Source organism: Osmia bicornis, chromosome 9 (assembly GCF_907164935.1).
Source record: "Osmia bicornis bicornis chromosome 9, iOsmBic2.1, whole genome shotgun sequence".
NCBI lineage: Eukaryota > Metazoa > Arthropoda > Insecta > Hymenoptera > Megachilidae > Osmia > Osmia bicornis.
In genome coordinates this window covers 7,633,780-7,647,077 of record NC_060224.1, presented here as the reverse complement: position 1 = coordinate 7,647,077, position 13,298 = coordinate 7,633,780, and the positions used below count along the sequence as shown (strand labels likewise).

Sequence of the window (13,298 nt, the reverse complement as noted above, 5' to 3'; positions counted from 1 at the left end):
CGTGACGATTTAAGACCGTTTTGAAGATTAGAAAAGCCACTATTCGCGGTGATACTTTATTATGTTTACATAGCTGCTTCTTAAATCATTACATTACCGCACTTACTTTTTTTAATTAAATTGTCTCGAGTGCCCAAAGCGCATGCCCGACAACTAAGACAGAAGAATCATGTGTTTATCATTACGCGGAGTACCGACAGATACGACATCGAAGTCTTCAGAATGCTCATAAAACCCTCCAGATTGACGACGAAGAACTTTCCAGCCATCAGATGCATTGGTTTCTGAGCTTTTAGTATCACGAATGTAATATTCTTAGCCACGTTCGATGGAAGCATGTACCAGCCACACTTGTACAAAGAGTATCCGATACTATCCATTTGGCACTTCAAGTAATCACCCACGTAACTAAATGCGAACAGTTGTATCATCAGGGCGTTTAATACGAACAATGTTTTCGCCGACAACATGGTATTTCCTTCTTGTAAAACCAGGAGAAACTGAAATCCTGTAAAAACGGTGTGCAATTAGTTAAGAAAGTAATTGCAATTTGAATACAGGAATGAATGTTTACCGCAAGTGCAAATAAGTATGCAACTAGTTGACAGCTGTATGGCTAAGACCACGCTGATGGTGTCGCTTAGCATCTCTCCCAGTTTCAATAAATAGTTGTGCCTCTTTAGTAACAGGTGAAAATTCTCCACAATTTTTCCGTTTGCATCAACCACTCTGCTAAACTCCATTTTCAACACCTCTGCTTGACCGCACAGGTGAAACACGATACCAAAGAAAAATCCATCGCTGCCTGTTCAGGTTTAAATTTAAGAGAAATCAAGTCTTTCAATAGTAATTTCTGTTGATATATTACAAAGCAGATGATTACCAAGGTTTCCCACGCTGGTTACCACCAACATCAAGAATTCCGAAATGAAAATGATCATTTGCAGATTCTCTGGAAATTTGACCAATTCTATAACATGTGCCGAAGGAATAGGATATATTACTGTCTCTTCCGTAGTCGCGTTGCTCTCCTCTATATTACTTATCAACATGGGCAAAATGGCAAAGATAGCTGCACAGCAATTTGAGGATACTACCAGACTGAGAAGCGTTACTTTGGCCATGTACGCGTGTTGTCGCATGATCATTCGTTTCTCATTGTCGTTGTCGAGCTCGTTGTAATCTTTCGCAGCCGAGGAAAAATTGATGATCAATCTCGAAGAGTAAATACGGAAACACGTCACCTTCGACACTGCTAAAATACCGCATCCGGTCATCATTAAAGCGTCGAGATTCGCTTCGGCATTGCTTCCATCCAGATACAATTCTGTGTTCAGGATCACTACCATTATTATCTGCGGAATTAAAATAAAGTTTTGAGTAACAAGCTGTCGAATCATAAAGCGTTAGTTGTATAAATAATAATTCCATACCAAAACGCCGACCACGAAAAGGAAACGGATAAAGGCGAAGGAATTGTAAACTTGAAGGGGCCAAATGCCCATAGACCAGGAGATAATCTTGAATAGTGTCATCGCGTAAGCGAAGTCTTTGTTCTTTGACGTCTTCATTTTTACAGAATGCTCGAACATGTCGAGAAACAGTCTGTTGATCTTATCGCTATCGTTCTGTCATAGCATCGTGCTTTTCGACTCATATTTTATTGAACCGTAATTGCTTAACTATATGTCATCGAGCACCCTTACGGTTCCACGTCAGCTGCGAAGTTGTAAAGAAAATTCTAGGGAGGATGGTTCAATTGCGTGTTTCTAAAATTATTGCTCCATTTTGTAAAATAGAAAGCTTTTCGAAGTAGTTCAGTCTGGCGAGTGTCGTTTCTACACAATACGAAGGAAAGGGTTCCACAGTGTTTTCCAGGATGCGTTCAATTGCAGCTGTACCGTGTAAAGAATATTTCTACTATTTCTTTAGTAAGTGGATATTTCAGATCACAAGCAAATGCATTCTGCGTTACGTAGTATATTGTTCAATTGATTCACATAAAAGAATAATGCGATGCCTTATCGATTAGACACCGTAGGAACCTGGCCAAATATCTTCTGGCTTAATCGATCGAATGACTCAAAAGCTGAAGCACGCCAGTATTATAACTAACCATTTTGGCAACAAACTCATCGGGGGGATTCTCGTCAAGTCCGTACGTCGTATCAAGGTTAATCATCTTCCCACGTCTATGCATCGATTTACATTTTGACATTATTGCGCGGATAAAACTGATCGCGGCTACAGCAGAAGGTAATTAGTCGCGTCCAAACCTCTTAGAGATACGTTCATCCATTAATTGTTCTGTTTCTATCGGCTAGGACGGTATTCGTTTACCGAAATGAGCGGATTTAGGACATTTGCACATTTCTACGAACGAAAGTGTTACTTGTGCGAAAAACGTACAGTTTATCCGGATCGCGAGGCTCCGAAAAGAGTGAGATTCAGCGTACCAAGTAAGTTCACGTCGATTTTTGTTTTTCCTTTCCATTGATCCATCGCACAGTGGGACAAAACGGCTTTCGGCGATCAAAAATCTGTAACTTTGGTTCTATTGGAAATATTTTAATGAAATTTTGGAAAGTTTTTGCCTGTATTATGGTACTTACGTTGTACCAATATAAATCATTGAAGTGCAGGGTGTCAAAACATTCTCGTATAAAGTGTAACGCGTTCAATATTCTTCACTTGTTAGACATGTTTTATGTCATTTAACAAAAATTTGACTCAAAACTGTTAATAACTATAAGAGAAACGAATTTAATAATTAAAAAATGACAAGACAATTATGAAAATTTATTATGGCATACTGCAACGACGAAATAAAGTTTTGGATGACGAATATACACGTGGAATGCAGTTAACTGATTAATAATGGTATCTGATACTGTTTTGCTATCATCATGCGCAGCGGCCAAGATGGGTGTAATTTCATTCAATCGCCATCTTTTTGAAAAAGTTCAATAACGTGCACCTAATTTTTTCAGATTCTGATAGAGGAAGGTTCACTCTTTCCTGTAGTAATAATTAAACATTCGGTAAATGCCGGGATTTTTTCAAAATTAAACACAAATTCGAGATTCTAGTTAAATGTAAGTACTTCGTTCTGACGAATTTCTACGACTTTGAATGCGGACTACGGCAAAACGGAAGCAAATATGAAAAAACGGATTACACTACGTTAAACTACAGTTTATTCTCTATCGATGTACGCAAATAGTTTTTCAATTCTCGAATTCACAAAAACCGACTTTTGATCGGCGAAAGCCGTTTTGACCCACTGTGCATCGTAGAACAAATATTTCTGGACTCGCATGATCGACTTTTGAAATATATCCAAAAAGAAGGCGAATTTTGCAATCGCCGTTTGCAAACGATTTTACTATAACGCATCGCAAATGCGAAGCAGCATTGCGCTTGTTTATTTAACGCCTGCCTTATTATACCGCTATTATAATTTCCAAGCCTTCGTAGCGACTTAAAACCGCTTTTTAAAAGCCACGATTCGCGGTGATACTTTATTACATTTACATGGGAGTTCCTTAAATCACTACATTACCGTACTTACTTCTATTAATTGAATTGCCACGAGCATCCAAAGCACATGCTCGACAACTAAGACAAAAGAATCATACGTTTATCATTACGCGGAGTACCGACAAATACGACATCGAAGTCTTCAGAATGCTCATGAAACCCTCCAGATTGACGACGAAGAACTTTCCGGCTACCAGATGCACTGGTTTCTGAGCTTTTAATATCACGAATGTAATATTCTTAGCCACGTTCGATGGAAGCATGTACCAGTCGCACTTGTACAAAGCGTATCCGATACTATCCATTTGGCACTTCAAGTAATCACCCACGTAACTAAATGCGAACAGTTGTGTCATCAAGACGTGTAATACGACTAACGTTTTCGCTGACAACATGATATTTTCAGCTTGTAAAGCGAGGAGAAACTGAAATCCTGTAAAAACCCTGTACAATTAGTCGAAATGTGGGGCGTAAGCGCCCCACGCTGCATAGAACGTATCGTGGACAGAAATTGGTCCGTTACGCAACATGTTAAGAAAGTAATTGCAATTTGAATAGAGGAATAAGTATTTACCACATGTGCAAATAAGTATGCAACTAGTTGACAGTTGTATGGCCAAGACCACGCTGATCGTGTCGCTTAGCATCTCTCCCAGTTGCAATAAATAGATGTGCCTCTGTAGTAACGCGTGAAAATTCTTCACAGTTTTTCCGTTTTCATCAACGATTCTGCTAAATTCCATTTTCAACACCTCCGCTTGACCGCACAGATGAATCACGATACCAAAGAAAAATCCATCGCTACCTATCGATGTGTCAAATTTAAGAAAAATCAAATCTTTCAATAGTAATTTCTGTTGATATATTACGAGACAGATGATTACCAATATTTCCCATGCTGATTATCAACAACATCAAGAATTCCGTAATGAAAATGATCATTTGCAGATTCTCTGGAAACTTGACTAGTTCTATAACATGTGCCGAAGGAATAGGGTATTTTACTGTCTCTTCCGTAGTCACGTTTTTTTCCTCCTCAGTTTCTAGTATAATGGGTAAAATGGTGATGAAAGTTGCCCCGAAATTCGAAGATAATATTAGCGAAATAACGGCTACTCTGCTCAAGTAAGCATGCCGTCGCACGATCGTCCGTTTCTCTTCATCATCGAGTTCGTCGTAATCCTTCTGAGCCGACGAAAAGTTGAACAACAATTCGGCCGAGTAAGCTCGGAAACACACCATTTTCGATATCGCTAAGAAACCACAGCTGGTCATCATTAAAATATCCAAATTCGCCTCGGCATCGCTCCCGTCTAAATACACTTCTACGCTCAGAACCAGGATCATTAATAACTGTAAAGCGAGTAAAATAAGTAATAGATAATGCAAAGAGTATAAATAATAATTTCATACCAAAATGCCGATTGCAAAGATGAAACGTATAAACGCAAAAACTTTGTAAACTTCCAGAGGCCAAACGCCCGTAGCCCATGATAGAATTTTTAGCGGTTTCATCGCGTAAGTATAGTCCTCGTTCTTCGCTGTCGTCATTTTTGCAAAATGCTACATCAGATGAAGAAAGTATCTGTTGTTTAAATTGTCTTCTTTCTGTTACGGCATCGCGCTCTTCGACTCATATTTTATTCAGTCGTAATCGCTTTGCTACTTGCCGCTGAGTTACCCTTTACTTTTTATGTCTGCTGAGTATTATCAAGATAATTTGAGAGATAGGGTTGAAAGTTTCAAACTCCCATTGCTGTAAAGGGCAAACAGGTTCCCGTCCTTTTTGGCTAAATTTCCTGAAATGCAGTCGTTTAAAGTAGTTCGATCTAACGAGTGTAATTTCTATGGAGTATAAAAGAAAAGGCTGATGCATGCATTTCAGGGTGCATTCAAGTTGTGTATGTTGTTACTGTACAAAGAAGTTATGTTTCGTTCTCGTGGATTCACTCGTGAATGTGATCAATGCCTATTCTACAAAATGAAGACATTGTTAGAAAGAATGTAAGTAAGAACAGTGATGGTTCTAATAATTTAACTTACAGTATTCTAAGATTATGAACAACAGAAAACTGGTACCTGGTTACCTCTTCGTCCAATATAAATTTGAAATTATTTCTACCTATTCTGTATCATAATTAAATACACATTCCGTGTAACACAATACGTTTATTGTCACAATCAGCCTCATTTGAAGACAGGATTCAATATTTGATTGTTCAATATTTACTTTATTAATCTTACATAATTCCTTAAGTTTCCATATTACTAGCTAAGTAGTTTCTTAAATCCTATTCTTCCTAACATTAAAACGAACCTATGGAAATTTTATATAGGAGAATCAGGTGTTCATTATTATGCGAAGTACCGAGAGACAGGACATAGAAGCTTTTAGAATACTCGTGAACGTCTCCAGATTGACGGCCACGAATTTCCCAGCCTTCAGATAAAGTGGATCTTGGGACTTTAGTATCACAAGAACAATATCTTTTGCCGCATTTCTGGGAAGGTTGTACCAGCTGCAGCTGTACGAAGAGTATCCAATCCCGTCCATTTGGTACTGCAAGTAATTACTCACGTAACTATACGCGAACAATTGTATCATTAAGATACTCATTGTAGTAGTTGATCTCGTCACCATCACGATATTCTTTTCCTGTAGCGCAAGAATAAACTGAAATTCTAGAAAAACCTTTTACGATTAATTAACGAATGAACCGTAATTGTAACGCGTTAATTGCCACGGTAGAATGCTTACCACACGCACAAATAAGTATGCAACTGAATAATAGTTGTACGACCAAAATAGAGCTGATCGTTTCGTTCAGCATCTCGCTCAGATTTAACAAGTAATCGTGCCTTTTGATCAACGAATGAAATTGCTTCGTAGTTTTATTATTCTCATCGAGCATCTTGGTAAACTCCATTTTCAGTATTTCTGTTTGACCACACAGGTGAAAGACGATACCAAAAAACAATAAATCGCTGCCTACCAATCATGTTTAAAGTTCAAGAAAACATTCACAAACGAGAAACTATCTTTCTTTCTACATCAACTTCTATTATTATTTGACAAGTCATTACCAAGATTACCCGCGCTGATGACCAACAAGATTATGTACTCGGTAAGGAAAACTGGCAGGTACAGATATTCCGGCAATTGTAACAGCGTTAAAATGTTCTCTGAAGGTAGAGGATATTTTAATGTTTCTGCTAAAGTCATATTAATCGTATCCTCGTTTCTGGATAGCACAGATTGTGCAGTAAGAATCAACGAGCAGACATTAGCAGCAAGCATTAGACTGATAAACGTTACTCTGCTCATGTAAGCGTGGTGTCGCATGATTCTTCGTTTCTTTCCATCGTTCAGTTCGTTGTAATCATTCACGGCCGAGTGGAAATTGAAAATTAATTTTGTAGAATGAATGCGGAAATACGTCACTTTCGACAGCGCTAGGATGCCACAAATAATTAATATTAAAGCATTCATATTCTCGTCGGCATCGGTATGATCCAAATATAACTCCGCGTGTATGGTGATCAGCATTAACAGCTGCAAAAATAAAAAATGATAGTACACACACTGTTTGAGGTGGAATTTAGAAATTGCTTGATAAATGTAGAAGCACGTACCAGAAAGAAGATTGTACAAAAGAAACGCACGAAGGAGAATACATTGTAGTGTTGAAGAGGCCAAGTGCCCACGGGCCACGACAGGATCTTCAATAGGGTCATTGCGTAAGCGAAGTCTTTGTCCTTTGACGTCTTCATTTTTACAGAATGCTCGAACATTTCGAGAAACAGCCTGTTGATCTTAACGGTATCTTTCTGTCATAGCATCGTGCTTTTCGACTCATATTTTATTGAACTGTAATTGCTTAACTACATGTCATCGAGCACCCTTACGGTTCTACGCCAGCTGCGAAGTTGTAAAGAAAATTCTAAGGGGAATGGTTCAATTGCGAATTTGTAGAATTATTCTTACATTTTGTAAAATACAAAGCCTTTGGAAGTAGTTCAGTCTGGCGAGTGTCGTTTCTATAGAATACGAAGGAAAGGGTTCCACAGTGTTTTCCAGGATGCGTTCAATTGTAGCTGTACTGTGTAAAGAATATTTCAACTATTTCTTTAGTAAGTGGATATTTCAGATCACAAGCAAATGTATTCTGCGTTACATAGTATATTGATCAATTGATTCAAATAAAAAGATAATGCGATGCCTTATCGATTAGACACCGTAGGAACCTGGCCAAATATCTTCTGGCTTAATCGATCGAATGACTCAAAAGCGGAAGCACGCCAGTATTATAACTAACCATTTTGGCAACAAACTCATTGGGGGGATTCTCGTCAAGTCCGTACGTCGTATCAAGGTTAATCATCTTCCCACATCTATGCATCGATTTACATTTTGACATTATTGCGCGGATAAAACTGATCGCGGCTACAGTAGGAGGTAATCAGTCGGGTACAAACCTCTTAGAGATACGTTCATCCATTAATTGTTCTTTTTCTATCGGCTTTTACGATATTCGTTTACCGAAATGAGCGGATTTAGGACATTTGCAAACTTCTACGAACGAAAGTGCTACTTGTGCGAAAAACGTACAGTTTATCCGGATCGCGAGGCTCCGAAAAGAGTGAGATTCAGCGTACCAAGTAAGTTCACGTCGATTTTTGTTTTCTCTTTCCATTGATCCATCGTCGAACAAATATTTCTGGTCTCGCGTGATCGACCTTTGAAATGTATCCAAAAACGCGGAGACCCTGGTACTGGGTCAATATCGTGCTATTCTTGTTGCCGCTTTCGAGAAGGCGAATCTTGCAATCGCTGTTTGCAAACGATTTAACTATAACGCATCGCAAATGCGAAGCAGCATTGCGCGTGTTTATTTAACGCCTGCCTTATTATACCGCTATTATAATTTCATAGCCTTCGTGACGACATAACACTGCTTTGTAGATTAGAAAATCCACGATTCGCGGTGATACTTTATTACATTTACATGGTAGCTCCATAAATCACTACATTACCGTACATACTTCTATTAATTGAATTACCTCGAGTGCCCAAAGCACATGCTCGACAACTAACACAGAAGAATCATGTGTTTATCATTACCCGGAGTACCGACAAATACGACATCGAAGTCTTTAGAATGCTCATGAAACCCTCCAGATTGACGATGAAGAACTTTCCGGCCTTCAGATGCACTGGTTTCTGAGCTTTTAGGATCACGAATGTAATATTCTTAGCTACGTTCGATGGAAGCATGTACCAGTCGCACTTGTACAAAGCGTATCCGATACTATCCATTTGGCACTTCAAGTAATCACCCACGTAACTAAATGCGAACAGTTGTACCATCAAGGCGTTTAACACGAATAATGTTTTCGCTGACAATATGATATTTTCAGCTTGTAAAGCGAGTAGAAACTGAAATCCTGTAAAAACGGTGTGCAATTAGTTGAAACGTTCCACGTATTCGCCCCACCCTGCATAGAACGTAACGTGTACAGAAATTGGTCCGGCAGGGAACATGTTAAGAAAGTAATTGCAGTTTGAATAGAAGAATGAATATTTACCGCATGTGCAAATAAGTATGCAACTAGTTGACAGTTGTATGGCCAAGACCACGCTGATAGTGTCGCTTAGCATCTCTCCCAGTTTCAATAAATAGATGTGCCTCTTTAGTAACAGGTGAAAATTCTCCACAGTTTTTCCGTTTTCATCAACGATTCTGCTAAATTCCATTTTCAACACCTCCGCTTGACCGCACAGGTGAAACACGATACCAAAGAAAAATCCATCGCTGCCTATCGATGTTTCAAATTTAAGAAAAATCAAATCTTTCAATAGTAATTTCTGTTGATATATTACGAAACAGATGATTACCAAGGTTTCCCATGCTGGTCATCACCAACATCATGTATTCCGTAATGAAAGTGATCATTTGCAGATTCTTTGGAAACTTGACTAGTTCTATAACATGTGCCGAAGGAATAGGGTATTTTACTGTCTCTTCCGTAGTCACGTTTCTTTCCTCCTCGGTTTTCAGTATGATGGGTAAAATGGTGATGAAAGTTGCCCCGAAATTCGAAGATAATATTAAAGAAGCTAAGGCTACTCTGCCCAAGTAAGCGTGTCGTCGCACGATCGTTCGTTTCTCTTCGTCGTCGAGCTCGTCGTAATCCTTCTGAGCCGAGGTGAAATTAAAGAACAATTCTGCCCAGTATATTCGGAAACACGCTATTTTCGATATCGCTAAGAAACCACAGCTGGTCAGCAATAAAATATCCAAATTCGCCTCGGCATCGCTCCCGTCTAAATACACTTCTACGCTCAGAATCAGGATCATTAATAACTGCAAAGCGAGTAAAATAAGTAATAGATAATGCGAAGAGTATAAATAATAATTTCATACCAAAATCCCGATTGCAAAGATGAAACGTATAAACGTAAAAGCATTGTAAACTTCCAGAGGCCAAACGCCCATAGTCCATGATAGAATTTTTAGCGGTTTCATCGCGTAAGTATAGTCCTCGTTCTTCGTTGTCTTCATTTTTGCAAAATGCTGCAACAGATCAAGAAAGTATCTGTTGTTTAAATTGTCTTCTTTCTGTTACGGCATCGCGCTCTTCGACTCATGTTTTATTCAATCGTAATCGCTTCGCTACTTGCCGCTGAGTTACCCTTTATTTTTTATGTCTACTGCGTATTACCAAGGTAATTTCAGAGATAGGGGTGAAACTTTCAAACTCGCGTTGCTGTAAAGGGCAAACAGGTCCCCTCCTTGGCTAAATTTCTTGAAATACAAACTCTTTAAAAGTAGTTCGATCTAACGAGTGCAATTTCTATGGAGTATAAAAGAAAAAGCTGATGGCTCCATTTCTGGGTGTATTCAAGTTGTGTCTGTTATTACTGTACAAAGGAATTATGTTTCGCTCTCGTGGATTCACTCGTGAATGTTATCAATGCCCATTCTACAAAATGAAGACATTGTTAGAAAGAATGTAAGTAAGAACAGTGATGGTTCTAATAATTTAACTTACAATATTCTGAGATTATGAACAACAGAAAACTGGGACCTGGTTACTTCTTCGTCCAATATAAATTTGAAATTATTTCTACCTATTCTGTATCATAATTAAATACACATTCCGTGTAACACAATACGTTTATTGTCACAATCAGCCTCATTTGAAGACAGGATTCAATATTTGATTGTTCAATATTTACTTTATTAATCTTACATAATTCCTTAAGTTTCCATATTACTAGCTAAGTAGTTTCTTAAATCCTATTCTTTCTAACATTAAAACGAACGTATGGTAATTTCATATAGGAGAATCAGGTGTTCATTATTATGCGAAGTACCGAGAGACAGGACATCGAAGCTTTTAGAATACTCGTGAAAGTCTCCAGATTGACGGCTACGAAGTTCCCAGCCTTCAGATGAACCGGATTCTGAGCTTTTAGTATCACAAAAACAATATCCTTTGCCGCATTTCTGGGAAGGTTGTACCAGCTGCAGCAGTACGAAGAGTATCCAACCCCGTTCATTTGGTACTGCAAGTAATTACTCACGTAACTGTACGCGAATAATTGTATCATTAAGATACTCATTGTGGTAGTTGATCTCGTCACCATCACGATATTCTTTTCCTGCAGCGCGAGAATAAACTGAAATTCTAGAAAGACGTTTTGCGATTAGTTCACGAATGAACTGTATTTGTAACGCGTTAATTGCGACGGTAGAATGCTTACCACACGCACAAATAAGTATGATACTGGATAATAGTTGTACGATCAAAATTGAGCTGATCGTTTCGTTCAACATCTCGCTCAGATTTAACAAGTAACCGTGCCTTTTGATTAACGAATGAAATTGCTTCGTAGTTTTACTATTCTCATCGAGGATCTTGTTAAACTCCATTTTCAATATCTCCGCTTGACCACACAGATGAAAGACGATACCAAAAAACAATAAATCGCTGCCTACCAATCATGTTTAAAGTTCAAGAAAACATTCACATACGAGAAACTATCTTTCTTTCTACATTAACTCCTGTTATTATTTGACAAGTCATTACCAAGATTACCCGCGCTGATGACCAACAAGATTATGTACTCGGTAAGGAAAACTGGCAGGTACAGATATTCTGGCAATTGTAACAGCGTTAAAATGTTCTCTGAAGGTAGAGGATATTTTAATGTATCTGCTAAAGTCATATTAATCGTATCCTCGTCTCTGGATAGCACAGGAAGAGCACTGAGGATCAACGAGCAGACATTAGCAGCAAGCATCAGACTGATAAACGTTACTCTGCTCATGTAAGCGTGGTGTCGCATGATTCTTCGTTTCTTTTCATCGTTCTGCTCGTTGTAATCCTTCACGGCCGAGACGAAGTTGAAAATTAATCTTGTAGAATGAATGCGGAAATACGTCACTTTCGACAGTGCTAGGATGCCACAAATAATTAACATTAAAGCATACATATTCTCGTCGGCGTCGGTATGATCCAAATATACCTCCGCGTATACGATGATCAGCGTTAACAGCTGCAAAGTATTCACACTGTTTGGGGTAGAATTTAGAATTGGCTTGATAAATGTAGAAACACGTACCAGAAAGAAGATTGTACAAAAGAAACGCACGAAGGAGAACACGTTGTAGTCCTGAAGAGGCCAAGTGCCCACGGGCCACGATAGGATCTTCAACGGGGTCATCGCGTAAGCGAAATCCTTGTGTTTCGACGTCTTCATCTTGTAATGTTCTCGAGGAGATCGAGGAACAGTCTATTGCTCTTATTGTTCTCATACTGTCACGGCACCAAGCTTTTCGGCTCATACTTTATTCATTCGCAATCGCTCAATTACCTGTTATCGAGCACCCTTTCGTTCCCTCGCCAGCTGCGTGCTTCCGCGGTATTCAAAAGATGAAAATCCAATTGCGGACATCCGGTTTTTTCTGTCATTGATATATTTTCCCATGGGGAATAAAGGATTATCCCTTTGCCTAACTGCTTTTGCTGAAATACATGTTCTTCCAAGATAACTCAGTCTAACAAGTGTCGTTTCTGAGGAGCACAAAAGAAAAGGCTGTTGTGTGTTTTGCAGGATATGTTCTAGGTATAGTTGATCTAATAATGTAATGAGATATTTTGCTATTCGTGCTCCTTTCATCAGACTAAATAAGTTTTCGATTTTCGACTTACGTCCGAGCAGTTGTATCGAGTGCTTAATAGTGACAGGATGCGAAACTTCGATCAGTTTACATCGTGTAACTCAGTTTTAAGAATTAATTTCGTCAAATTTTTTCCCTCTCACAATCAGTGCGACTATTATTTCCAACAGTGTGCTGTTCGTTTTTGGTACTGTATGCTCTGACCAGTGACTATACAGGGTGTTTGACAACAGATGGGAGATTTTTTAAGGGGTGATGCTAAGGATCAAAATAAGACGAAAATCAAATACGACGAAATAGCGTTTGCGGCTTTGTTTTCCAGTAATTAACGATTAAAGATTTGAACAAAAAGCGCCTAAAAGCTGCGATCTGCCCAGAAACGACGATTGAACATCATGTCAGCAGGGGTGGGTACAGTTATAACCAAGAAGAGAAAGCCGAATGCTGCAGTACCGCGAAACAGGATAGCACGAGGTAAGTATCTACTATTCAATGATTCTTAATTATGACTGTACCCACCCCTGCTGACCTGACATTCAGTCGTCGGTGCTGGACAGATTGCAGGTTTCA

General features: G+C 38.8%; 3 protein-coding genes across 3 annotated transcripts; all 3 read right to left on the bottom strand.

Moving 5' to 3' along the window:
- Positions 1-42: 42 nt before the first annotated feature.
- LOC114875131 lies at positions 43-5,833 on the bottom strand. The gene is made up of 8 exons (XM_046287177.1): positions 4,954-5,833; positions 4,425-4,893; positions 4,115-4,345; positions 3,639-3,973; positions 1,434-1,628; positions 884-1,355; positions 575-805; positions 43-508 (listed from the first exon to the last, which is right to left on the bottom strand). Exons 1-8 carry the CDS (start codon positions 5,089-5,091, stop codon positions 168-170), a joined length of 2,412 nt encoding a protein of 803 aa, XP_046143133.1. The 5' UTR covers positions 5,092-5,833; the 3' UTR covers positions 43-167.
- A 278-nt stretch (positions 5,834-6,111) lies between these two features.
- On the bottom strand, positions 6,112-8,071 carry LOC123988165. Its single transcript, XM_046287235.1, has 4 exons — positions 7,174-8,071; positions 6,625-7,093; positions 6,299-6,529; positions 6,112-6,196 (listed from the first exon to the last, which is right to left on the bottom strand). The coding sequence occupies exons 1-4, from the start codon at positions 7,330-7,332 to the stop codon at positions 6,123-6,125; spliced, it is 933 nt and encodes a 310-aa protein (XP_046143191.1). The 5' UTR covers positions 7,333-8,071; the 3' UTR covers positions 6,112-6,122.
- A 135-nt stretch (positions 8,072-8,206) lies between these two features.
- Positions 8,207-13,198, bottom strand: LOC114875136. Its single transcript, XM_046287176.1, has 7 exons — positions 11,635-13,198; positions 11,309-11,539; positions 10,904-11,232; positions 9,966-10,160; positions 9,437-9,905; positions 9,127-9,357; positions 8,207-8,985 (listed from the first exon to the last, which is right to left on the bottom strand). The coding sequence occupies exons 1-7, from the start codon at positions 12,305-12,307 to the stop codon at positions 8,645-8,647; spliced, it is 2,469 nt and encodes an 822-aa protein (XP_046143132.1). The 5' UTR covers positions 12,308-13,198; the 3' UTR covers positions 8,207-8,644.
- Positions 13,199-13,298: the final 100 nt, after the last annotated feature.

Excerpts from the sequence above, each read along its gene's own strand:
- LOC114875131 (XM_046287177.1), bottom strand. The coding sequence starts at position 5,091 with ATGACGACAGCGAAGAACGAGGACTATACTTACGCGATGAAACCGCTA. Across the intron at positions 4,894-4,953 it reads TCTTTGCAATCGGCATTTTG|TTATTAATGATCCTGGTTCT; the intron begins GTATGAAATTAT and ends CTCGCTTTACAG. Across the intron at positions 4,346-4,424 it reads AATCAGCATGGGAAATATTG|GTAGCGATGGATTTTTCTTT; the intron begins GTAATCATCTGT and ends ACACATCGATAG.
- LOC123988165 (XM_046287235.1), bottom strand. The coding sequence starts at position 7,332 with ATGTTCGAGCATTCTGTAAAAATGAAGACGTCAAAGGACAAAGACTTC. Across the intron at positions 7,094-7,173 it reads TTTGTACAATCTTCTTTCTG|CTGTTAATGCTGATCACCAT; the intron begins GTACGTGCTTCT and ends TTATTTTTGCAG. Across the intron at positions 6,197-6,298 it reads CATACTTATTTGTGCGTGTG|GAAAAGAATATCGTGATGGT; the intron begins GTAAGCATTCTA and ends CTTGCGCTACAG.
- LOC114875136 (XM_046287176.1), bottom strand. The coding sequence starts at position 12,307 with ATGAAGACGTCGAAACACAAGGATTTCGCTTACGCGATGACCCCGTTG. Across the intron at positions 11,540-11,634 it reads CATCAGCGCGGGTAATCTTG|GCAGCGATTTATTGTTTTTT; the intron begins GTAATGACTTGT and ends CATGATTGGTAG. Across the intron at positions 9,358-9,436 it reads GACCAGCATGGGAAACCTTG|GCAGCGATGGATTTTTCTTT; the intron begins GTAATCATCTGT and ends AAACATCGATAG.